This window comes from Lagopus muta, chromosome 2, assembly GCF_023343835.1.
Source record: "Lagopus muta isolate bLagMut1 chromosome 2, bLagMut1 primary, whole genome shotgun sequence".
Taxonomy (NCBI): Eukaryota; Metazoa; Chordata; class Aves; order Galliformes; family Phasianidae; genus Lagopus; species Lagopus muta.
Genome location: NC_064434.1, coordinates 24,316,486 through 24,343,170, shown reverse-complemented (window position 1 = coordinate 24,343,170; position 26,685 = coordinate 24,316,486). Strand labels below are relative to the sequence as shown.

The 26,685-nt window shown below is 36.3% G+C and overlaps 1 protein-coding gene across 2 annotated transcripts in view; it reads right to left on the bottom strand.

Annotated features, from left to right (window-relative positions):
• PRIM2 (DNA primase subunit 2) overlaps positions 1 to 26,685 on the bottom strand; it is an 85,726-nt gene that overhangs the window by 25,817 nt on the left and 33,224 nt on the right. For both annotated transcript variants that reach the window (XM_048936405.1, XM_048936407.1), the window contains 3 exons: positions 18,397 to 18,464; positions 11,234 to 11,306; positions 10,324 to 10,509 (listed from right to left, as the gene is read on the bottom strand). In XM_048936405.1, coding sequence (XP_048792362.1) covers positions 10,324 to 10,509; positions 11,234 to 11,306; positions 18,397 to 18,464 — 327 coding nt within the window. The remainder of the gene's footprint in view (positions 1 to 10,323; positions 10,510 to 11,233; positions 11,307 to 18,396; positions 18,465 to 26,685) is intronic.

The window sequence follows — 26,685 nt, the reverse complement described above, 5'->3', positions numbered from 1 at the left end:
AAGAGCACTGCTGGTGGTATGGGCTGCACTTCACCTCTGCTACAATGCTCCCAGTTTCAAAGACATCTGCAGGAGACTAGAATGAATCCAAGAAAGTCTGTTTCACCACCTGGTGTGACATTTCCGCTCAGCACACCTGCCACAGAGTTGAAAGACCTAAGCACACTTAGTACAGAAGTTGAAGCTCTCTTAGAATCATAGAATTATCTAGCCCAATCATCAGCCCACACCTGTGATCACTCTAGACCACATTCCTCAGTGCAATCTCTGCCCTCTTCCTGAAAACCTCTCCTAAAGACATTCAGTGATTTGGGTTGGACAACATGCCTTCATATCACCATCTGATTCTATTTATTTTTTTTGTTTTTGCGTAATCATAACAAAAAAACAAAATGTTTTGCAGTTACTGAGATATGGTTAAATCTCTTAGACAAGAAGATGGTGCCAGAACAGAAGGACATCAGGTGCCCAATGCTTTAATATATCAACAAATCTCTTCCCTCCTCAAAAAAAAAAAAAAAAGAAAAAGAAAGCTGACTAATGAACACTCAGTTTCCTCAGATAAACACATAAACTTTATGTCTACTCTCGAAACGTGTAGACTTATGGTTTTTTATGCTGGCATAAGAGAATGAGAACAAGGGATTTAGAGATTTGCTATTTGCTCAAGAATACTAGCATCCTCCCCGTAAAAATTCTGCCATAAAAACACTTCTTCCTTTACTAGCAGCACTACAAAAGGCAAAAATCACATTTTAACGTGATGATCAGAGAAAATTGAAAAACGCAGACATCAGTCCTTACTGCCATAATAAGCATAACTGCTTACATACAATAAAAAAAGTGTAGTCCAGTCAAGATTTACTTGAAGGCTCTAGACTTTGTGTAGCAACTCCTTCTGCATTCAGTGGCAGAAGTTTCTTTTGGTTTTGGTTTTTTTTTTTTCTGAAGGACACAACTATCTTCCCACCTTTTGTTTTGCTGTTGTTCATTGCTCATTGAAGGATGAACTGACTAAAGAAAAAACACAAACTGAAAACTAAAGAAGCTGTACTGCCAGATTGCTCTGAAGTAACATACGTCTCAATTATTAGTGCTGGCTGCAAAAGTCTAAAACTTAATACAATTTCAGGGAAAATACTCTGGTAACAAAACATAGGAAGGACAATTGGACTACTGTAACCCATCTAAAACCCAATGTTTTCAAACAAAGCTATTTCCTCACTAGTACTGACCCAACCCTCAAGCCTCAAATCCAACTTCAGTAAGAAAATTCATCAGAAAAATAATGGAATTTCAATCCAAATTCATAGCCAATCCAAAGGAATTTCACTTACTTAAGATCACTAGATTCTGTTCCCCCATATATAGCAGGGTACATCTGTGCCAGAGAACTTCAGGAAGGACAAAGGGAACACAAAAAAACAGAGCATAACACATTATACAGAATATAAGTTCTCAGCTAAACAGCACAGTGCATTTCAATGTAAAATCAGTGCCTTACTTTCTTTCAAGAGGCAGTAACCTCTCTAAGTGTTGAAATATTTAAATCCGATGACAGTAATTCAACTGTTCCAGATCAATAACGAATCCTGAAGTATTCATAGCACAAATTAGATATAAAAAGAGATGTCTTTATTCATGAGATTCAATACATTTCAAGAGACATGAGGCACAACGCTAAATCAATTCTGAAAGTAAAAATACTTTCTTATTTACACTTAAACCTACGTGGTATATCAGCAGATTGCACATTTGATACAACATGCTGCTTTTCTGGATGACTGAATATGAAATATAGCCACAATTTGCTGCTTGAATATAGACATATGGAATACAACAGTGAGATATAACAGAAATTACACGGACCTTATCAAAAGAGAAGACAGTGCATGATTCTGGATCTTGGAAGTCAGTTTATAAGACTACAGCAAATCTGAACATTTAATAATTTAAAAATATCATTTCAAACAATTGTATCAACATTAATTAGCTTCCCTACCAAAACCAGTGCTTTTCTGTTCAAAAAACACAGGAGCACAACTGGAAGAGACTAACCATGTCATTCATCGTGGATGTTAACAAAAAGATACAATTGAGCAGATTTGCATCTAAAAAACATTGACTTCTGTATCAGAAATTGGGATAAACAACCAAAAATGTTATATAGCAGGTATTTTTCAACAGATGGCTATAAAGAGAAAGCTATATCGTTAGGAAGATATCAAGGCAGCCTGCTAAAGCACATACTGCCAAAGAACATATTGATACTCAAGATAATTCACAATCATTGAACATAAAGTTGGCAACCAGATAAACAAACCTATTACTTTTCTTAAAATATCACTGATGTACCTACCACCCTGCTGTTGCTGTAACAGCCAACGAAACAGAAACTTCTTCTAACAAGTACAGTCTTCCTACTGTGATATTAAAGTCTGACAAGAGGTTCAAGTCTACAAAAGAATTATCAAAAATTAAATGACTTGTTTTCCATTCATTTTTATACATAAAATTCTATGAAAATACTATGAAGTTATATCCAAAAATGTGTGTTTATTAGGAACAAAATGTCATAAAATCTAATCTTTGATGTAGTTTTTGTACAGGAAACATATTTATTGCTTTCATACTAGTCAGTGTAAGGACTTTATCAGTAAACTGCATATACAATGAATAGTAAAACAGATTTCAGTGCCTAATATGTAATTAAGAAAAATCAACCCTACTTCTCTTTACATTAGTTAGCACAATTTAAAAAAAAAAAAAAAACAAAAAAAACTGTAATAAATGTCCTGGGAAATAAATTATGATCTTCTCTGCCCATAAGACACACCACAGGCTAAAAGACAATGCGAAGCTTCCCTTCATAATACAAGCCAAATGCTGAAAATTGAAAATCAAAAGTAAGGTAGATAAGTTTTGAACAGGTTTTTTAAAAATTAGGCTGAAGAACTTGATTATTTTAAAGTGAATGATCACAGGAAGAACGCCACCAACTTCAGCCTCAGAAATACCAGAGAACTTAACTTTTGAATGAATGCAAGAAATCTTTAGCAATTCTAAGGAGGATTTCATGCTTTCTAGTATATCATCATCAATCACGGTCTCATTGAATAACACCCATGAATAAAAAACATGCTGAAAAATAACATCTTTTTATACTAGGTCCCTTTCATTTAAGAAATTCTGCTCTAAGATTTTTCACCTATTACATGAAATGCAGCTTTTTATTACTTTAAATTCTAAGGGTTTTTTTGTTGTTGTTGTTGTTAAGAAAAAAAACAAAGCATCTGTAAGAAAAATACTGCCTTATAAAAACTATCTTAAAATGTGGAACAACAATTAATGAAACGGATTCTTGTCAATATTCAGTTGGCTTAGACAACCTTAGGGTACACCATTGTGCTGATTTGTAATTTAAGGCCTGAGTAAAGATGGTTTCAGAGGGAAATGCACAGAAGCCTGATTGAGTTTAATATGCATCTACATTTGCTACTGGGCATAATTAAAACTACATCTCTCTCTCAATCTACATAATTATGTCCCAAAGACACTTTTTCTTTAGTATCCTTAGCTTCGCTGGAAAGGCCTCAGGTTTAAGAGGTCATCCAGTATTGTTTTGAACTAAAATACATCCTTCAACAGAAAGAGTTCCAAAATAAAACAAAAGGTTCCTGTTAGGCTTCGCTCATTTTAGTGCACAGAATTCCAAACATGTGGTAGGTAAAATAAAATTTTAATGCACGCTTAAAAACAGCACTAAGTGAGGTTGCAGCTTACTCCCCTGACAAAGGTACAGGGAATTGACACAACTTCTGCTACTGGGAAAAAGAAAATTGAACACTGCTAATTTTGGAAACGCCATTAATTGATACTAAAATGAATCATTTATTCACTGGAGAGAAGAAACCCTTTACCAGTGAATATTCCATCCGCAAATGTAAATGATTCCCAGGCTAACCAGTTCAATAAAATAGCACAACATTATGCACCAGTTACTATGTATTACTATTCTTATTTGAACTTTAAAAACCTCTGAACACAGTTAAATCATGTGCATTTTTAATATAAAGTTGTAGGTTAACTACCATTTCAGTGATGATTACATATATTGTGCATTGGCAAAAAACAGTGAAAGATTTATTACTTTCATCTTGCTTTGCTGAAATAAGCAGTAAGACTTTAAGTATCACAAAGAAGCTACTGAGGGCTTAAACATCTTGTCCTCTATTCACATCTAATTTCTCATCAACTGACTTATAATGCCAACTGGAGCTACGAAGTACTTCTTTTAATTGCTTAATTAACACATATTACATTCGATACAATCAGTAAGGAAACTTATCCTTCCTAAGACTTCGAAGCATTTGCAAGAAGTTGTTTGCATTGGAACACACTTCTCAGAACAGAGCCAAATGCAAGCAAGGGGAGTATGTTTCAAAGTCCTCTCCCTTCCGAATTCCTTTGCAGATCTTTTTTCTGCTGTTTTATTCAATAGATACACACAGCAAACTGAAGAAATCAAATCATGTAGACTAGCATGTCAGAAATACACACAGTACTCATCTGAGTGTTTCAAAATGCTCAAGTGCTCCACAAGAGAGAATTGAAGAAGAATGCTAGAAAGTATAAATGAATACAAGACAGAGCAAAAATCCCCATTACTAAAATAACTTCAAACAAAAATAGCATATAACAGCAAGATTCCTGCCTGTATTTAATATATTCATTGTGATAAACTTACTGACAAAAAAAAAACAAGCCAAATTCCAACAGCAATTGAAACACTTCCATTCAACAGAAGATACTATGATTCTTTGGGACTAAATTCCACGACCAGAGAACAGAAGTTTAGCAAGAATGCCCCGGATTCAGTTATCATGATTTTCAATTTTTTGTGTAAATCTTCTCACTGTTTCTTATTAGGAAATCATCAGAAAAAAAAAACCAATCCTTTTCAAGCTACCACAAACAGGAAAGCGGTGGATGACGGGTTGGCTGTGAGCCAGCAGTGTGCCCTTGTGGCCAAGAGGGCCAATGCCATTCTGGGCTCATTAAAAAGAGTGTGGCCAGCAGGTCGAGGGAGGTGATCCTCCCCCTCTACTCTGCCCTGGTAAGACCTCATCTGGAGCACTGCGTCCAGTTCTGGGCTCCCCAGTACAAAAAAGACAGGGATCTCTTGGAAAGAGTCCAGCGGAGGGCTACAAAGATGGTGAGGGGCCTGGAGCATCTCTCTTATGAGGAAAGGCTGAGTGAACTGGGTCTGTTCAGCCTTGAAAAAAGGAGACTGAGAGGGGATCTGATCTAGGTCTATAAATATATAAGGTGTGGGGGTATATAAGGTGTTCCGCACAAACATGCGCAAGAACTTCTTTACAGTGAGGTGACAGAGCACTGGAACAGGCTGCCCAGGGAGGTGGTGGAGTCTCCTTCTCTGGAGATGTTCAAGACCTGCCTGGATGCCTACCTGTGCGACCTGCTGTAGGGAACCTGCTTTGGCAGGGGGGTTGGACTCGCTGATCTCTGGAGGTCCCTTCCAACCCCTACAATTCTGTGATTCTGTGAAAGTTGTACTAATTCAGCTTGATTCAGACACAACAACAGTAATCCATCCACTTTTGTCTTCAATTTTTAATTCTCACGTCTAGCTGTGTAAGTTTCGAGCATAAAACAAATTCACTCACAATACCTCTACCGCTCATCGATTATTATAAAAACACCAGACCATCCTGAATTTTTCAGCTTAGACTCCTTCAGCTAATTGACCTCAGCAGCCACGTAACCATCACCTTCAGCAACAAGGAAGTACCATTTGAAGAACACACCTCTTAACACCAAGTCTTCAATTTAATATGCATAAAAGATATTAAAGTAAGCTATATGAAAGGAGATCTCTTGATGATGGACTCGATGCCACAAAGCTGATAAGCACCACCACTAGGGAATTCAGATTGGGCATTTTTCTCTTGATACATATCAATGCTGCAACAGCTGTTCAGCTACTAACACAACAGGTATCTTGGTTTATTCACTTCTATTTTGTAAAGCATACTGACTGCACAGACCTACCTCTTCAGAGGAATGACATGAAGTTCTATAATAAAGAAACATAAACAAAAGAACTCAGGAACAGCAAAATCTGGATATCCTTCAGCTTTTGAGGTTGAATTTTAAATTAAATACTCTTAAAAAAAACTCTAGTATGTTTTGGTTTTTTTAAACTTGCTTTTAAAGAAAAGATGTAATGCAAATTCAATAGTATGTTTGGGAATCCTAATGAGACAGACAAAAATCATTCACCCAAAATCTTTATTTTGGTGTGAAAATACTCTATCTCACTACACCTAGAGAATGAAATTATTTCCAAACAATGAGAGGAATACAGACGGTGGTCCTACTGAAGCTAATTTCTGTAGCCAATAGCCAAATCTGTGGGAGTTTAACATAAAAACGCAATTTATTCAAGATCCTAACTATCCAGTCCTCCAATAACCAATGAAAGCAAGGATGCTTAGCTATAATATCAATAGCTTGTTACCATGACGCACTACTCTACCATTTTCCACAGATTTCAGGGGATAATATTTTATAGGTAATATAGGGAACACATATGTTCTGGTTTTGCAATCCTAAAAGACAGTGATCATTTCCTTAAAGTTTTACTGTAGCCTTCTGGCATCTCCAGAGAATTCACACCTAGCCATCTATTTGCATTACAGTACTACTGATGTACAATGAAAAATAAAAGATCAAATGTTAATTTGTATGAAGGATTTTCAATTAGATTCATATTTCTATTTCTCAGATGCCAAATATTGTGGCTTCCTGTCTAACGTATCACTAGGCTTTGGCAGTTTTCTCAGATTTAAATAACTCAAGAACAAAAGCAGCAAATTATATCTGACTAGAGAATTATAATTAATTGTGACAGAACAGAGATCTTCTTCAATCTTATGAATCAAAACATGCTCTGAAAATAGCAGGTACCATTATTATCCCAATAGAAGAAGGACAAGTAAGGCAAACCTCGCTGTAAATCAACTCCCAAATCTGAAACAAATGAGAAAGTGAAATACCAAAATTAAATGCAATCAGCTGACTGACAAAGAATATATTCCAGGAGATTTAAGGAGGTAGAGGTCGTTTTAAAGAACCACCACGCCATTTTGTGCATTACAAAAATCCACTGTAGAATGCTCTGCATGCTTAGCACTGCTCAGCACATTAGCAGATACCTATTTCTGTTTTCATTCTATCGTTTCGTATTGTTTGTTTTCGCAATATAAATATACAGACCTGCAAAGCATCACAGTATAAGCACTCTGAACTTAGATCTACAGTCTGTATTTGTTCATTCTTTATGATCTTGTCTCCCTCTAGTGGCTAGCTCCCACAACAATTTAATTCTACCTATAACCAGTTGCGTGTGCAGAATCACAGAACTAGCAAGGAACTTCAGAAGATGTCTAGTCCAGCCTCCTGCTTCAAGCAGCATCAGACTGCACAGCACTTTGTCCAGTTGGATCTTTGAAACTTGGAAGTACAGAGATCACATAACATCTCTGAAGAAACTGCTCCAGTGTTCCACTGCCTCCATGCTGAGCTCTTCATTATGTCCAGCCTGACACCCTTATTTTAACTTAAGCTTCGATGCCAAGCTATTAGCTACAATACCTGACAGCAGCAGGTTTCATTCTTTTCTTTGCTCTAAACTCATGTTCCTTCAAGTCCCTGACTTCACATTCACAGAACACTCATATAAACAGATCATATAAACAACAGCAACCAAGTAACAATTTCTCCTGTAAAAAATTATTTTGTTTTCAACTATCCCCCCTGCTTACCTCGTTGCAATTGCTCGTTGCAATTATTTAATGTGTCTTAGTTCACCTTTCCAGTTTCTTGTTTCAATTATTTTTAAAGTATATTGAGTATTTGGGTATATTTTTTCTATTTTTTTTTTTTTTGGCGGGGGGGGGGGGAAGAGGAAAGGGCATTTTTGGGAGGGTGGACAGGGAGAGAATAGTTACCCCAGAAAAGGATATGAAAGAATAGATTGGGATTTGTTCAGAGTAATATCACATATTACATAGATAAAAAACAAACAATACCTTAAAATAACACTGAGGTTTTGAAGCCAAACAGTATGACCATTTAGTCAGAAGTAACACATCTATCACAACTTGGCAGTCAATCCTATAATCTGAACAACAATTTAACATTAAGGTATTTTAGCCTAGCAAATAGCAAAATAATTTTAATTTCAGTGCTGCAAGCAAAAGCACATGTTGCCTTGTGCTCTGCGTCTGTCTGCTGTGAACATGCCACTACTTAATAACTTTCCCCACAGGATCACCACCAGTTTCAGGGTGTTCTTCCCAGGTTCCATTTGACTTCTTGCATTAAATGAAGTGTGAAACTTTGTATTCATAACTACCACAGTTTCCTCTCAAGGGAAAAAGAAATGTGTTTTCTAAAGTGTTTTTTTTAATCACGAAAATCCAGGCTATGCCCACCTCAGTGATTTAGGAGCACACGAGGACTTATTTTCTGGTGCAAATTCTCCTTGCACCTGTGCTTAGTCTGTAATACTCACTTCACTGCACTGCTCATGCGGCTAAGGTGATTCCCTTCCTGTTGAAAACTGAAATTGTGAACTAATCTTAAGACTGAAAACCACCCTAAATGTTATTGCCATTCAAGACCAATGTGAACACACAATTTTAAAACAACTGTTTGCAACAAACCAATCACTCCTTTTTCACAATACATCACCCAGTAATTAACCCTAATCTTTATCAAGGTACCATCATCATCTACCTTTGCAAAGCTCTGGTGGGACAAAACAGTTTAATTACCTCAAATCTACAGGAAAGGAAACACGGCACCAGTGTCAGAAAAAAATGCCAAAAGAAAAAAGTACCAATTAGAAGTGCATTCATCTTCATTTTTTTGGGACTTTAAGCATTACTGAACATTTTGCTGTGAAAGCCACAGCCAGCAAAACCCAAGCTCATAAAACTTACTTTAAATAAGGATACGAACTGCATGCATATTTTCATAAATGTGCACACAACTGGTGTCAACATGCAAGCAGGTGGAATGGGACACACTCATGCAATATTTTTTCCATCAGAAATAACAGACATACATATCTGTGTTGGGTTTATGTGGCAAGGCTTTCATCATGGGGACTGCAAGGGTAGCTTCTGGGAAGAGTCCAAAATGGCCCCACATCAGGTTAGAGCCAGCTCCAGCTGTTCCAAAAGGGACCCACTGCTGCCAGCAGTCAATTGGTATCCAATTGCAAAATCAGATTTATTATCTAGACTGAAATCTCTTTTTGAATCTTTGTAAAAAATTATGTTTCAGATTTTTCTGCTTTTACAAAACACACATTTACTCTTAAATCATGCACCAAAAAGGAACTAGATTTACATTGGTCTAAGTCTTTATTAAAATGCTGTTTTCTTCTCTCTTCCCAAAAGATTTGCAGACCAGTTCAACTATCTTCTGGGATTTGGAAGAGAAGATGCATACTGTAATTCAGTATACCTAGAGCTACATTTTTTTGTTGAAATAGCCAAGACATAGGAACTTGAGCTAGTAAAAAAGAAAATCATCTGTCAACCTTCATAGTACTCTTTAAAGCTAAGATCTCATAACATCAATGTAAAATAATATAGTCCAAACAAAATTGATGTAAGGTCTGAAACTTTTGCTCCAAGAGAACACTCCTGAACTCTGCCTGTATGCCCTAATGGCATACACTACAGGCCAAGCACATGGATAAAGCAAGGCACCTGCTTGATTCAGATGGTTAAAACACAAGACCGTGTGAAACAAGGAAAGTTTCTTCTTACACTGTTTCTTTTGAGACTGTAAATTTGCTACAGCAAGCTGACACAACTGTTCAACTAATTTTATTTTTATTAATGAGCAAAAAGACAAACCTCTCCTTACAGCTCGTAATGCCACTTACCTATGCTGTGAGCTAATTTAGTCACACAGCACTTGTTTCACAACAGCAGTTTCCCACTGATTTGAGTGGTAAAATAAGATTTCCTAGACCTTACATTAAAAAAGCCTCTGGTTTTGTGGCTAGTCTGTATTTTTCCATACTTCACAAGAATTTCCAAAACAAAATGAATAAAATCATAATGAAAAAAGAAAAAAAAAAAAGAAACAAAGCTTTAGAATACGTAACTGTTTTTTTGTATAATTATCTACTTTAACAAGCACCTATCCAAACCTGCAGCACATATGCACATTAACTGCATCCTCACGTTCATATCAGGTCTTTCTCACTAGTTGAATTACCTTGTCTGCATCCACTTTTCCTTTGATAAATTCCTTCTTCCAAAACTCCAGTGCCTGTTCTAGAGTCAAACCAATGCCTTTTAAGAAAAGTCCATATTGCATACGGCCTCCATGACGGAGGTGATGGTTCTCACGTAGGGCTTTGTGCAACTGGCGCATGCAAAGAGGGAATGATTTCACAGAAAGCTGTCAAGAGAAAAAAAAGACAGTGGTCATTTAATTGGTAGGATGTAAGCTTATTGGGATCACTTCAAAATGTGAATGGCTAGAAGGAATAATATGCATGTACATGGTATCCTTTAGACATCAATAATTTATTGGGGTTCTGATGTATTAACATCTTCAAGCATCTACAAGCAAGACTAACATTCATTGCAGCTGATCTGCAGGTTCTTTATCTGAAGAAAATTATTTCTTATGAAACAAGATTCCCAATAGAAAAAACAATGCAACACTTAAGTTTACTTGGGCCTTGCATCTTTATTTTTGGATATCTGAGTCATGTCACGGAATTCAAAACTAAAAGGAATGTTGTTGTGTTTAAGGTAGATACTAAAACCTATTTCTACAGTTCAGATAAAAGACTTGTAAAATGTTTAAGTTGAAAAATAATTAAATAAGAAAATTTTATTAAAATCTGCTTATAGTGGTTGCTTTAGGTACTTATGAAAATACACAGAACTAAGCAACAAATTAGGCAACTCATTATAGCTTCAATTTAAATCCTGATTAGATACATTTTCAGTTAATTCTGTTCCATTTTAAAATCACTATTTCAATCAAGTAGCTCTCAACAGTTACAAAACAAATACTGAATAAAAAATGAAAAGATTGTCTGCATATAAGGCATCTGGCTTTAAATCAGAATTCATCAACATATTATAGAACTCAATAAACTGAGAGGACTTACAGCATCAATGTGCTCTAGAGCAATTTTTCCAGTGTTTTTTTGTACGCTGTAATCTGGGCCAACGTAAGAATGGCTGAAAAACAAAGCAAGCAATACAACATCATTTAAAATTACCTCCATTCAATTTTTTTCCTTTATTAGTATTTACAAATTTGGGAAGAAATTATTTTATCAATTAAGGGCTAGAAATATTTTACAGCAGACAAAACCAAGAAAGAAACAGTTAACAAGTCATGTAATTTAGGTTTCAAGAGCCAGCATGAAGAAATCCTCCTTTCCTATATCCTAAAGGAATGCTGCATTGTCATCCAGAATTTAGATCACAGCATCACGCTATTGTTGAGGCTGAAAGAGACTTCTGAAGATCAGCTAGTCCAATCCCCCTGCTTAAAACAGAATTAACTAAGCAGGCTGCACAGCATTTTATCCTGTTGGGTTTTTTGCACCTCCAAGGGGGACTCTACAACCTCCTGGGCAACTTGATCCAGTGTTCAAATTGCATTAAAACACGTTTACTTACATTTAAATAGAATTGCTTGGATTTCAATTTGCGTCCTCTGCTTCCTGATTTATCACTGGATATCACTGAGAAGTGTCTGGCTTTATCTTCTTTACACCCCTTATACAGTACTTCTTTATTTGTCAGTAGGACACACATACACCTAAACCTCTGCTCTATGTTAAACAATCCCAGCTCTCAGCCTTTCCTTCTAAGACAGGATTGGGCCCAGCACTCCAAATGGGCCTTCAGCAGAAGTGAACAAAGAGGAAGAATCCTCCCTTGACCTGCAGGCAGTGCTCTTCCTAATAACATGCAAGAGACAGCTGATTCTCCTTGCTTCAGGGGTATACTGGTGGCTCTCAGTTTGCTGTCTACCATGACCCCAAGATCTCCTCCTGCAAGTCTGTTTTACAGCTGTCACCCCTAGACTGTACTTGTACACAGGGTTGCTCCTACCCAGATGCAGTGCCTGGCATCTCCCTCTGTTAACTTCATGGACTTCTGTCACACATCTGTTCAGCCAGTCCAAGTTGCTCTGATTAAGTCTGCACAACTCCTGGTGAGGCAAACTCCTCTCAGTTTTGCATCTGCCATTTTTTTTTAAGTGTGCACTCCATCCCATCATTTAACTTATTAAAAGAGACACCGAACCATACAGGATCCAACACTGACCCTCGAGGCACTCCTCTAACAGCAGGCCTCTAAATTGGTCTTCAACCCTCTGAGCGAAGCACTCTTCAGACCACCTCACTGTCCATATATATATATATGTAGCCCATGTTTCATCAGTTTACCAAGGAAACTGTTACTTCAGAGAGAGTCAGAAGTCCTGCTAAAATCCAGATAAACATCCACTGTTCTCCTCCATCAACTGAGCTACTCATTCCACCTGACAAGGCAATAAGGTTGGTGAAGCGTAATTTCACCTTCTGAAATCCGTGTCGTGATCTCCTTCTTGCTTTTCATAAGTCTGAAACTAAGATGAGAATGACCAGCCTGTACATTCCTAAATCCTTATCCTTACCCTTCTTAAAGGTGGGGTACTTCTGTTTTCTTCTAGCAAAAACTTCTTGTACCTTGCTACTCTTCTACTTGTGCAGCATTTAAGAAAAAAAAAAAGCCATTACTTATGTATCACTATGAACATCTGCTGGGATGGAAAAGGAAAAACTGAACACCTTCCTCTTCAGAGTATCAACAAAAAAGCGGAGGAGGATTTACTGCAGTACTGACATAAAAACTCCTGACAGTAGCTGTCTAGCCAAAATAGCACAGGGTTCAACACACGCAGCCTCATCTCTCACCCATACTGTAGCAAAGCTACTTCTGACAACTAAGCTTAGCTCAGGCAATGCAATACTATATCACAGCAAACATGTAAGCACCATCAATGAAGTCATTTCAAATCAAATACAAGCATGAGGTGCCTGGGTTTTGCTTTTAAATATACAGCTCTCTTGGTTGAGGATATGCAGTACTGCAGAACAGGCCAAGAGAAATGCTTACAGCAGAACCCTACAGAAATTAGGAGCTGACAGTGCAGCAGGCAAAGCAAGCACAAGCACATCTAGTTTAAGGGATCAAAAATCATTTTTAACCTAGTAAGCTGTAAAGCCTGGGTAAGAACAAATTTCTTTGTGCCAAAGGGATTTTGCAAGTGACATACAGAGATCATTTCTCAAATCCTCTGGACAAATAGAGAGATAAACATCAGGAAAAAAAAAGAAGAATTTAACTAAAACGATGATACTGGGTGCCACTGACTATTCTGTGACATTTCAACACTGTACTGTCTGGAAAAACATACAGCTACAAGTTGATTTTACCGTGGTGCAAATCACTTGTTTTATTATACATGCTACTCATTGGTCATTTTGGCTTATTTCTGTGACCAAGCACAGCACTAGTTTGTTTTCATTTATACAACAATGCATAGCTAAGACAGAGAACTCAAGTGGTGGGTGGGTGGAAGAAATGATACTTTCCAGACTCTGCATAAATATCCTCAGCACAGTAGGCAAAGAGGGAACGTTTCAAGTGTGCTTTCCCGCTTTTACATTAAAAAGTAGTACATGACCATGGCAAGGTCATGTGTCGTACTGTACTTGTACATGGTGTTGTTCCTACCCAGTCGCAGTGCCTGCCATTTTCCTCTGTTGAACTTCATGGCACTTCTGTCAGCATATTGGTTCAGCCTGTCCAAGCTGCTTCATTCCTGACACCACAGAGCTGAACTCTACGCACTGCACTCAAAGGTGAACAAAACTGAAACAACACCTTCATCCACGCAGAGTACGTGGTACACTGGAGCTGGGCGTAACAAAGCCAGAACTGGTTACATGGTTGTAGGATTCCATTGGACAGAAACTTTCGGACTTGCAGTTTTATGCATCATGCCTTTCATTTTCAACAGTAGAAATTCTGTAGATCCCTTGATCACAATGAAACAATACTTTATTGCCTTTCCAATTGCCATTATTTTCTCTACTTTTCTACTGAAAATCTCAACAACCTTGAGGGGGAAAAAAAAAGACAATCCTTTCTTCTATAAATAACAGCACTTATTTCTTTACACCGTTACACATTGCCAAATAGCCTCCCACTACTGATTTGGAAATGCTTCACAACACAAGCCAGGCTTCTGATCACCCTCACTCTTTTCAGCTTCCAGTTTTAGCTCTTCTTTTGGACTTTCCCCCCCTCCTCCCCCCCCTCCTCCTTTTTTTTTTTATTTATTCCACACAGCTTCTGTGGTTACTCCCTGATATTGATAGTTCCTCACTCAATTAAAAATCCATATAGCTCTTCACAATTTCTTTTTGTCTGCTTGCATTCTAACAAGCCACAATGCCTTCATTTTTTCACTCCAAAATAATTTTGTTTTCCCTCCATACAGAAATTCCTGCATCTCTCCATTCAGCATGCTTCAACCACTCAAGAAATGTCCACAATCCAAAAATCACAGATACTAAAATAATTCCAAGCCTATCTTACAACTAAAGATTAACTGCAAGTTCAAATAACAGTTCTAAAATCTCATTAGTCTTACAATTCCTCAGTAAACATCATAGCACCGTTTCAATATTGTTTTTTCAATCATCAGATTGTAAAGCTTTTAGATGTAATCTATTTTTAGAGTTTCTTTCAAAAGTACACGCACATCACCCAGATGAAAGACCGGCATTCCTTTCTACAAAAGATGTATAAAAAGCAGTATTTAAAAATAAAAATGTGCCTCTTTCAACGTATGCTGCTAGGCAGACTGAAATAAAAATAAGGGAACAAAATGCTAAGTCCAGCATAGGAACAGAGTACTGTCATTTGAGCACAAAGGGGTCAAAAAGTGGCAACAGTCAGCAACTACAAGAACAAAAGCACTTCTGTCTGTGCTTATGCATTTTTTTTCATGCAAGTTTATGTTCTTGCAAAAACACAATTCTAAAGACACCATACACACATTTTCCATAGGAAAACAATTAGAGATGTGTATTTTCTTAAGCATTTCTAGCTGGCACTAAGTATTAAATTTTGTAAGGATTTACGAATTGGGTCACATTCAACAGAATTGTCAGAACTGTAGTAATGCTGGTTTGAACAAACAATGCTAGGAAACAGTTAAGCCATTAATGCAATACTGAATGCAAAATAAGCTTTTCTTCCTTTTATATTCTTAAAATTTAGAATTTTTTACTTTACACAGGTTGCTGTAAACAGATCATATCTGTATGATGTAATCTATTATTTCAGTGTCTGCTCTTAGGAATTCAAGTAATGAGAAAAAAAATCAAAGTGATTCATAATTCAGGATTAATATCCAAAATGCCTAAACCAATAACAGACACAAAGCCAAAACATTCTAAAAGATAAAGCGGCTTATTTAAGCTGAGCAAGCTTGGAAGAATATAAACAGACAACAAATAAAATTTTCCTGTAACACACAATCCTATTTCCTATATTGTTACATGCCAAACAATTATTTGCTTACGTATCATGATCCAGGGCAGAAACAGAACACTGTAGTTACTGTCTTTCATTTAGACCAAGTTAAGTTGTTCTAAAATAGCCTACACATCTGATTACATGTGAACGGGTTAAAATTTATAAGCTGGATTACACTCTAAACTGAGACAGAAAGTGAGGAGGAAGACATGGGTTACTTATCATAAGCATTCAATTTACAGGGAGTTAAATTCTCAATGACTGCTCATACATACACATGCATTATTGTTGACCACCAAGTAGAAATCACCACACCCACATTTCCAGGAGTAGGATGCGTCTTTCAAAAAAGATCTGTTAAAACATTCTGCCAAATAAAGCATTTAGCATACCAGGAGATTTAGTAGGGATATGAAGGACATTTTGATGCTGTTGAGGATAGGAAATGACAAGTCTATGGTGGTGTTCCTTCTTTACAGCATGAGTGCTAGGAGGGTAAACGTATCTGCACAAGAACTGTGCAGATTCATTTAAAAAAAAAAAAAAATCTAGACTTGCAAAACAATTGTTTTCAGCACCAACCTTGGGAACTATCATTTGATAACAGAACAAACAAAATTATGCAAATGTTGTTTGTGAAAGATGCTGAAAGACCATTTAGTTCCACATTCAACTTAAAGTGGCACTACGATCAACTGTAATCAGGTCAGCCCTGGATGTTTTCTAGCTTGTTCCTAATGATTTCCAAGAACAAAAGATTGCCTATCTCTGGGTTACATGCTGCACAATAACCCTAGCAGAGATATTTTTGCTAATATCTCATCTGAAACTCCAAAGCTGCTACATGTAACCACTGTCATTTGTTATATCCTCTGGCACCATTAAGAATTCTGACCTGTGAGTACCCAGGTCTCACATAAAATATACATTTAGTCTAAACTAGTCCAACCACAGAAATGCCCATTTTAAAAGAAAACAAGCAGAAATTCAAGTGTCTATGCTGACATAATCCATAATGAAATCAGCTTTGAGGACTAGCTAATTTAAAAGTCCCACGCGGTCATGAATAGCAGCCAACAGATGTACACAGCATTAACAACCGAACAAGGCTCTGCAAGTATCAATTGTGTTTTCTTTTCACACTTTTCTATCTGAGCCTCAGATAAAGCTCTATTGACATGTGCAAGAAATAAAATGTTGCAGTAAGAATTCATGCACCGAAGGAAAAGGAAAGCCTAAACTAATAGTCTCCTTTTTCCTACGAGTAAGATGAAGCAAAAATGAATCATTGATTCATGAAAATAAGTAACAGAAAAGACCTATTTAGTCATTTGTCTGTTCACTGCTAGAGCCTGTTTTTCAAGCTGTAGGATTTTATGTATTCCACCTATTTTTAATGAATTTGCCAAAAGACAATGATTTTTGCATAATTTTTCCAACTGGGGACTGTACTGGGAACAGCTCCTTCACTGTCACAACTGTAAAATAAAAGCAGCTCACTGGTTGCTTAATAAAAAAACCCAAATTAACATCAGTGTGCAAAAAAACACCATTTTGCATAAACATCAGATTACCTTAGTTAGTTTAAGTAGATAGTGTAAAACTCGATGTTTTTTATGCAGACTTTCCTTTACCAAAGTTATTTAAAGAAATGTGCAACGTTCTATGATTGTGTGATACTGAAGATTGTTCCACATATGGGAGATTTCAGATTTCTCAGCAATGCCTCCTGGAGAGCATAATTCAGAAAAAGCTGACCTAATTGCTCTTCAGAGTCAAATGGAAAAAGGTATGCCACAGAGCATATTTGGAAAGTCCCACTAAGATGTATGGTAATAAAAACATGAAAGGTTATTAGCAATCAGAAGCAGTCCCTGAATAGTAAAGTAACAGTTACGCTGCACTTTTTCAATTCACTGCTCTGTAACATACATCAATAAACAATTTCTTTTATTCTCATTTACATAAGAACATCTTTATGTATTATTAATAAAAATGATGAAAAAAATAAAAAGCTGCGTTTTTTTTTTTTTTATTATTTGGCTTGGATTTACTTATTTATTTATTTATTTTAGGTACAGATATCACAAACAGCAGAGCACCATAGGAAATGAACTGCATGCTGACTAGATCTGCATCCTAAATCAGGTACAGCGCTGTCATGATGGAGCCTCATTGTTTCCATTTCTAATTCATTTAGCATCATTTCTGTAAAGTTAATGCTGTATAACTTTAAAAACAGGGCTCTTGTTAAAGACATTCAATATTTAAGTAAATTTATACTCTTAAAGAGAACAAAAATTCAACAATTCAAACTGATATGTACCTGAACCACTCAATCTAACTGGATCTGTTTTGAGCACGGCCTCGATACGATCATTTCCAGAAGTTCATTCAAGGCTGAATATTTCATTAGCTCTAAACCAGTGCACCTCCCTCTGGTTGCATGGTTTAGTCTTACTGTATATTATTAAGAGAATTCTCCAAACAATATAAAGTAGGGGGGAAAAAAATAATCATATATGGATGAAAAACCTATGCCTAACTTGAAGAATATCAAAAAAGTATTCTTACTCTTCAACCTCAGATACATTCCAAGAAACTAGAATATCTCTATATTCTTCCAGCTTGTCTTTTTTTTTTTCTCCAGTCAAAGCCAATCACAGAGCTAAAGGTATCTGAAAAAAAAATTCTACCCCCAAGTGCATTCTGTTTACACTACCTGAGATGATTAAGCAGTGGTTGTAGTCTCTCATCAGACTGTATGGAAGGCAGTGATCGTGCTGTCAGCTAGAAGACAAGAGAAGTGCAGTGAATGATATACAAGCTTCCAGAAATACATGTAGCACAAACCCAGAATGATGCAATAAAGTCTTCCTGTGTTGCTAACACTAAACAGCATTGGCTAAGGCATATTTTCTCCTATTAAAAATAATTAAGTCCAGCCTTACACCATCTGAAGTCAGCAGAAATATTTATAAATTAAGAAAGTTAAACAGTGAAAAACAGTTTTACTACAATGACATTATCTGCAATAAACACTAAAATATCATTGAAAGTTGCATACTTTTGTCTAAACATATTTGGACTGGAAGTCACACGCAACCTACATAACCTTATGGCTCTGTAATATATAATGCAACACAGCATATGTAATATATGTAATACACAATGTAATGCAGTCCATTAAGCCTTAATATACACAATTTACACCTGTGCATAAAAATTTACATGACGTTTATCTCTATATAACTTTTACAAAGACATGTCTCTGCATACACTGCTGTTGCTGTTTATGGAAATAACCTGTATTTTGTAATTGGACTATTTTAAACCAAATATGAACCCCTCTTCTTGTAACAAATAATTAAAGCATTAAAACATGTCACACTATTGAGAACTATTAGTTAATTATGTATTAAACAATATACGTTTGCTTAATACTATATATATATAGATAGATAAATCTGCCTTTCCTATAAAATTTACAAGCATAACAGCTCTGACATTGCTGACATTAATCTAATATAAAATATTTAATGTAGTATCCATTTCATTATCCTAGTGCTGTCAAATTAGGCTGTATTTTGAAAACTACCTTCAGACAAACATAAACTAAAATGGCGACAAATCTTACTTTATATACATCACCATCAAGTTCTTGAATATTTTTACAAGTAACTTAAATATGTTTAATGTTCCACATACATTTTTTTAGATCTTTAAAACCAAAACTTTTAGGACCAGCGATGCAGACTCTCTTGGCTGGCTCCAAGACACCAGAAAAGCAAAGCTCTGCAGTGGAGATCCAAAATGCAGGTATACAATATTGGTATATAATAACCCAAACGTGATCCAAAGACAGCAACAAAGGGAACTCTGAAGTGCCAGCAATCCATCGATATTAAAACAGGCCAGAAACTTGGCAATTCACAGAATCATAGAATCCTTAGTGTTGGAAGGGACCTTTAAAGGTTATCTAGTCCAACTCCACTGCAATGCACAGTCCTTGAAAGTCCCCATGGACAGAGGGCATCAACCACACCACTGGGCAACTTGTTCCAATGCCTCACCACCCTCACTAGAAAAGACTTTTCTTTACATACAATCTAAATCTACCCTTTTTGAGCGTGAAGCCATTTCTCCTTGTTCTGTCACCACAGGCCCTGCTAAAGAGTCTGTCCCCTTCTTTCCTGTAGCTCCCCTTTGGATACTGAAAGGATGCCATCAGGCCACCTCACAGCCTTCTCTTCTCCAGGCTGAACAGCCCCAGCTCTCTCAGCCAGTCCTCACAGGAGAGGCATTCCACCCTTTGGATCGTTTTTGTGGCCCTTCTCTAGACACATTCCAACAGGTCCATGTCTCTCCTGTGCTGAGGACTCCACATCTGGATGCAGTACTCCAGGTGAAGGCTCACCAGCACAGAGCAAAGGGACAGGATCACCTCTCTCAGCCTGCTGGCCACACTTCTTTTGACACAGCTCAGGATATGCTTGGCTTTCTAGGCTGCAAGAGCACATTGCTGGCTCATGTCCAGCTTCCCACACATCAGTAATGCAAAGGTATATATTGAAGCACCAGCCACATCACCTTTGTATTATCAAGGTAGGTTGATACAGCATAGCACAAATTCAATGCGTTTCTTTTAAATCAAAACTCATTTTCTTATCACTGAGTGCTACAGGCTCATGAAGTGCTAAGTAATAACCAACTACTTATTCTGTACTCATAACCTACATAAAGCAACAATCCACTTTGTTTGAAACACACCCAGCCAGGAATTATTTCTGACTGGAGTTTGGAAGCCCTCTAAACATTGTCAAGCTACTTTGCTTGGCTAAAAACACAACAGTCTGAATTACCTGAAATGCCATCTGCTTCTCTTGCTGTTAATATTTGACTCATATACATACTTGACAGAACAGCATTTGTGTACACTTGCTCACATACAGACTTTCACATGAGATAAGGGTACAGCATTTTTCTCTACCCAGCATCCAACACAGCATCAGGAGAATAAGTTTTCTTCATGTCTGAATCTATTGGTATGACTCACTTACTAGGTCCATTTTTTATTGTTTTTAGAAAATGAATTCTAAATGTTACGTTTGCTCAGAACAAAAAAATGATTCTTCTTCCTGTTGCAAACACCACATTTATGACAAGGCAACGTTTATGAAAATCAAACTGGACAGCGGAGTAAAAAAAAAAAAAAAAAGACAACTTTCAAAGAACAGTAAAATTCAAAATCTACAAAAATACTGATACTACTGCCAAAGCTCTCTGTATGTAATAAACTAAGTTGTATATAACATTAACTGAACAGAAATACTGTTTCACAATTAACCTGGGAGACTTGTAGGAACTGAGATAGAACTACAAACTGGTTATCTCTGTGTTTAGCCAAGTTTTACTTTGATAGTACAGTGAAAGAATACAGAAATAGTTTATATTGCCTAGTTTAGGGATCACTGCAAAGGGAAAAATAGAACATAATCACTTCAAATCACAGGAGAATCCAGTATTATTCCTCCACTTTTTCTTTCTTTCTTGTTTTTTGTTTCGCCTACAACCACAAGTTTTATCAGCAAAATGAATCCCTGTTTGTGACTCTTCTGTGTCACCTGGAATGGCAAAATAAATATTTCTATATATAACACTCCCATGAAAATGGGATCATCTCTTTCCACAACACAGACTTCGTTAGGTTCACTCAAGTAATTATTTTCAAGAAGAAGAGGGATCCTCACAACACAGTTCATTTCCATTTAAAATGGGACAGCTCCTCAACACAGCTATTTACTCCACAGTCACCAAAAGCCCTTTTTGGTTTTCCAGGTCCTGTTTAGGACAGGAAGGTGCCTCCACTGCTCTCCCAATACCACTACACATTTCTTCCTAACAGAGGCATTCAAGAGCTACTTCAAAGTCAGGCACTACAAAATCATAAAGAATATGAAAATAGGGAATAGGGGTACGACGAAGTAGAGAAGATATGCTGACCATTACTCCCTTAGCTAGAATGCTACACATGCCATCAGTACAAATCTTCAACAGAAAAGGGGAGAAAAAATCCTCAGGATACTCAAGATATCCAGTTTTAATTATTTATTCTAGTAGATAAAAAAATGTTCATCAATCATGCATGAAAAACACGGAAGAAATGAGAAACCACTTGAAGACTGCTGTATCGTATCAGGCAAAGCCGATTTGTTCAGCTGAAACTTAGAAGAGATTAATAGTGCTAAACACTGTAATCACTTCTTATCTTAACTTCTTTACAGGAGAGAAAGAAGTTTTCCTGAATGTTATTGAAAACTTGCTGCAAACTTATAAATAAATAAAGCTTGCCTGACACGAAACTTGCAGTTAAGCAGCAGCTCTACACACTACCAGGATGTCATTTATATACGTGGCAATTAAGAACAAGATTACTGTGACTCAATTTCCTTGTCTCCATTTTTTACGGGTGTGAATTTTTTTTACTTTGAGGTTACAGTATGAGAACTATTTGCTCTCAAGGGATTTTCTATGCAAAAAAAAGATAAAAGATTTTTATTGTCACAAAGAGTTTGCTTTCTGGACAAGGTGTCCTAATTAGCTGTACTGCACAAGAGAACTTTAACGCTGTCAGCACTTAACGAATACATTTTTCAAAAGTCATATCAAGTCGGATGTTATTTTGCAAAATTACATGGAAGGTTTACAAGGAAGCACAGAAAAAAGGACTCAGACAAAAGTTATTTTTCGCTAAGAGAACCTACTGAATTACTCTAGGCTCCTCCTACATCTAACCAGAAAAAATCAAGGTCTGTTTGGAGGATGCATTAGAGAATCCACAATGTACATTATTACCTAGAGTACCTCCTTATCAGCTGGTAAGTGCTTCCAGAACCCACTGTCCACATGCACATCTACAGCCTGTACAGAATTCATCCAAGTCTTTTCTTTTTTTTTCCCCCCTTAATCTAAGAACTACCTGTGCCCAGGAAGGTGGTGAAGTCACCATCTCTGGAAACGTCCAAAAAATGTTTAGACGTGGTCCTGCGGGACACAAATATTGGCAAATAGTGGCAAATATTGGTGGTAGGCAGATGGCTGGACTGGATGACCTTGGAGGTCTTTTCCAATCTTGATGATTTTATGATTCTGTGCTGGTATACATGCTATTTCTTTCATGAAAAAAACTTCTTCATAAACATTTCTCTTATTAAAATCATTAATGAATAGGAACTTATAAACTTTCAAACATCATTTTCAACAAACTCCTAACTTTTAGGTAGTGATTTCCTTAACAAGTGGTTTTAAAGTACATGAACTCTGCAATGTAACAGCCTCTTTTTGTATCCTAAATGTATCAGACACCATAACAGTTGCTTTAGTTTAAATTTAAAAAAGCAAATAAATTCTAAAAAAATCTCACAAAGTTTCAAGACTTCTGAGAAAGCTCCACTTTCTTTTAACTAAGAGATCTGTGAGTGATAACCTCACGTCACCTTCTAAACCTACACAATATCTTCGCCACTAAGAAGCCACGAGACTCTCATATTGCCAAAACCCAAGAATTCAATTTAATCACACCTCCCAGAGAAGTCTGCACCATCCAACAAAACTTACAGGCTGCCTCGTAACAACAGATTGATTTTGAAACATCAACTGTCTTGCTAAATGGGTAACAAAATGTCACCATGCAAATGCTATGCAGCTAGGGAACCTGAGTGAGGAGAGCAGTGTTTGCACGCCAGCATATTGCTGCACCTAGACAGATGACATTTGAGCGCTGATCAATTTTCCTCTGAAAAAAGTTGTGTTTAACCTTTCACAACATGTTGCAAATCTCAAATGCTGTAAAAAAAAAATTAATAAGCAATTTTGCCAGTGTTTTTTCAGTTATTAAAAGTTATTTCAGCAGCACTGGCACTGAGATATGCTCAAGAAAAAACAAAGAAAATAATACTATATTTATTCCTTCTTCCATGTGAATTATTAGCATAACCCAAAGGAAAGATGGTAACATTTTTCAAAATCAATGGAACTATTTACACAAAATTGTTTTTGACATTAGAAAACATTTTTGCAATAAGCCAAATGGATTTAGGACATAAAACATTATTTTTACATAGCACCAAATACATGAAAGAAAGGAAATAAATAATATAGATCAGAGTTACTGGGCTTTTAGTACAAACCTAACAACTCAGTGACATTTTCAAGTGATGGGATAAAGATTTCTCTCATGAATCTCTACTGACTGACACAGGTATCAATACAAAACTGCACTTTGATTCTTTAAAATAAGTAACACTCCCAACCCATTCTGTCTCACACTTCCACAGAAAATGTGAAGTGGGCTTTTATCTTTTCAGAAAAGCAAAGCCAACAGCAAACTCATGATTTAAAATTCAGGTTACAGTCTTAGCATTTTAATTTATTTATACATATACATACATACATACATACATATATATACACACACGTACATATGCACACACAGAGTTTTTATATATATATATATAAATATATTATATATATAAAAATTTTTATATATATATTTATATATATATTTATATATATATAAATATATATATATATATATATATATATATATAAAAATTTATATATATATATAAATTCAGGCAGAAGGGAGTAACAGTTACCATAAGCGTTGCTGAAAAACTATATCCTAGAATGCAAAAGCTATATATACAAATAAAATTATATTTTATATTATATTTAATGTGTACTATAAGATTCATACTCTTATCTACAAACAAAATTAATGAATGTTTATATTTAGCTCGTTAGCTCAAGTTGCCAAAGGACAAATGTTCCATAGCAGAAGAAACAAATCAATGGGAGTAAAGGATTTCATTGCCCGCACGTCCTACATACTTACTAATAGAACTTCAGAACTTTGAAGAAACTGAACTCCACTAATTTCAGCTCAGCATTTGTCAAACACATTCCAAATAATAATTTATGTTTTCCTGAGGCATTTGCATCTGAAAGTAATTGAATTCTTTTTTCCTGTTTGGAAATGTCTAGCTTTCACATTGCGGTATAAATAACATTTGGGTGGAAGATTAGTATTTAGTCTTTGAAGCAGAATTTTTCAATAATTAAACCTTTTTTAATTGGTAAGTGAGCTGTTGCAGGTTTTTGTATCATTATTACTTGTGGAAATATTCATTTCACTTGCATTCAGGGTGAAAGTATGTAAATTAACTCATCTCCTGTACTTTTTTGCATTCCGGTATAAAGCTGAAGTTGACAGTTACCAAGATTCTCATTAGATATTTCTCCCCCTAAAACAGATTACAATATTGCAAGAAAGATGGAACTAATATAGTCTGTTCCAGACTTTAATTATATGTAGATTGAAGTAGCTACTTTGAAAGCCACCTTGTCAGCAAAATCCCAATCTTCTGCTAAATAACATTGCCTTTCGTAACAGCAAAAAGTCTCCAGTAAATTGATTTCACTGATTTGGCCCTTACCAACAGCTTTCTCTAACTTTTGATTTAGTCCTCCTCCTTTTTGCTACCTAGTTTGAGATATCTACTCTTCTTAAAAAGAAGTCAATGGTGTACTGGAACACTGCTCTTCACAGCCAGGCTGCCAAGTCATGCCATTTGCTTTCTTCCACTACCAACTTGATGCACACAAGTATTCCATTCTGTCTTCAGTACTGCTCACTGTATTTCGGCTGAATGAAGATTTTGACTCTTCTTCTGGCAGTATTTGCTGTCTTTCTCCCACTCTCACAGACTAAATATTAATTCCAGCAGTCCCCATACTGGGATCTGTTGTTCAGTCCATCTGAACACTGCTGCTGTAACGAACCTGCTTTAATAGAGCTTTGCAAAGGGGTGGAGAGGAAGGTGGTTTCACTCAAAGCCGTGATTTCCTTAAGATCTTAACATTATGGGTCTTAATTTTTGCCTTCTTCCCATCATTCAAGAGAAGATAATTAAGAAAACAAATATCCCTGCATAACCAGTGCCACACAGGAAACAGTTAGCTAGGAAGCATGAATGACTCATTATTGCTTCACTAAGCGCCCTCATAAAGACACCATCAGAAATCATGATAGGTTTTCCCACCAAAAACTTCATTAGTCTAACACTAACGCTAAGCTCAGCACAACTAGAACAGTTTTAAGAACAGCCCTAAACAATGTCAGCAAAACCTCTCCAGAGGTGAAGGCTGAGAGAAGAAACCAGCACATGAGTACCCATCTAACTCATTTAATTAAAATATCATTTTCCATAGCCATTATCGCTACTACGTGGCTTTATCTACTGTTCTACAAAGATCATCATAAAAATACTGAGTTAAAAAATTATGAAGTATTTATTATTAATCTTTACAAATGCTGTTACCAAAGCCCTATGCCACTGCAAAGGCATGGCAAGAAATAAATAGGTCAGCCATTGTAGAAAAGTCACAGCTTTATTATCTTCAGAGATTTCATTTTCTTAATAGGATTTTATTACTAGGAACCAATTACTCAGTACCAGTGTTTTATTACTGCACTCAAAGACAGTTTTCCTGAAGTGTCAAAATCTGATGCCATTTATCCCATGCAAGAGCTGACCTGAATTTCTTGGCAATTTGCTCTACACCACTATGTGAATTTATTATAGCTACAATCCATAAGTAAAAACCATGATCTGCGTACTACCATTTCAGAAACAGCCTCAGAACAGAAAGCTGTGTCCAGCATATTGCTTAGAAATAGAAATGAAAACCACCACAGCTGTACAAGACCAGACAAGCTCTGCCAGTCTGCAGTTACCCAAGTATCAAAGATGGTCAAGAAAATTCCAGTTGTATAAACCAAACAGGAAATATATAATATAAAATCAACATACCAAATATTTCCTAACAGCTATTTGCAATGCTCTTTTCCTTAGAAAGAATTTCCAATGCTCTTTTCCTTAGAAAGAATTTTGCTTTCGCATGCATTCTCAAAAGTGCATTTTAATCTGCAACACAGCACAATTTTCAA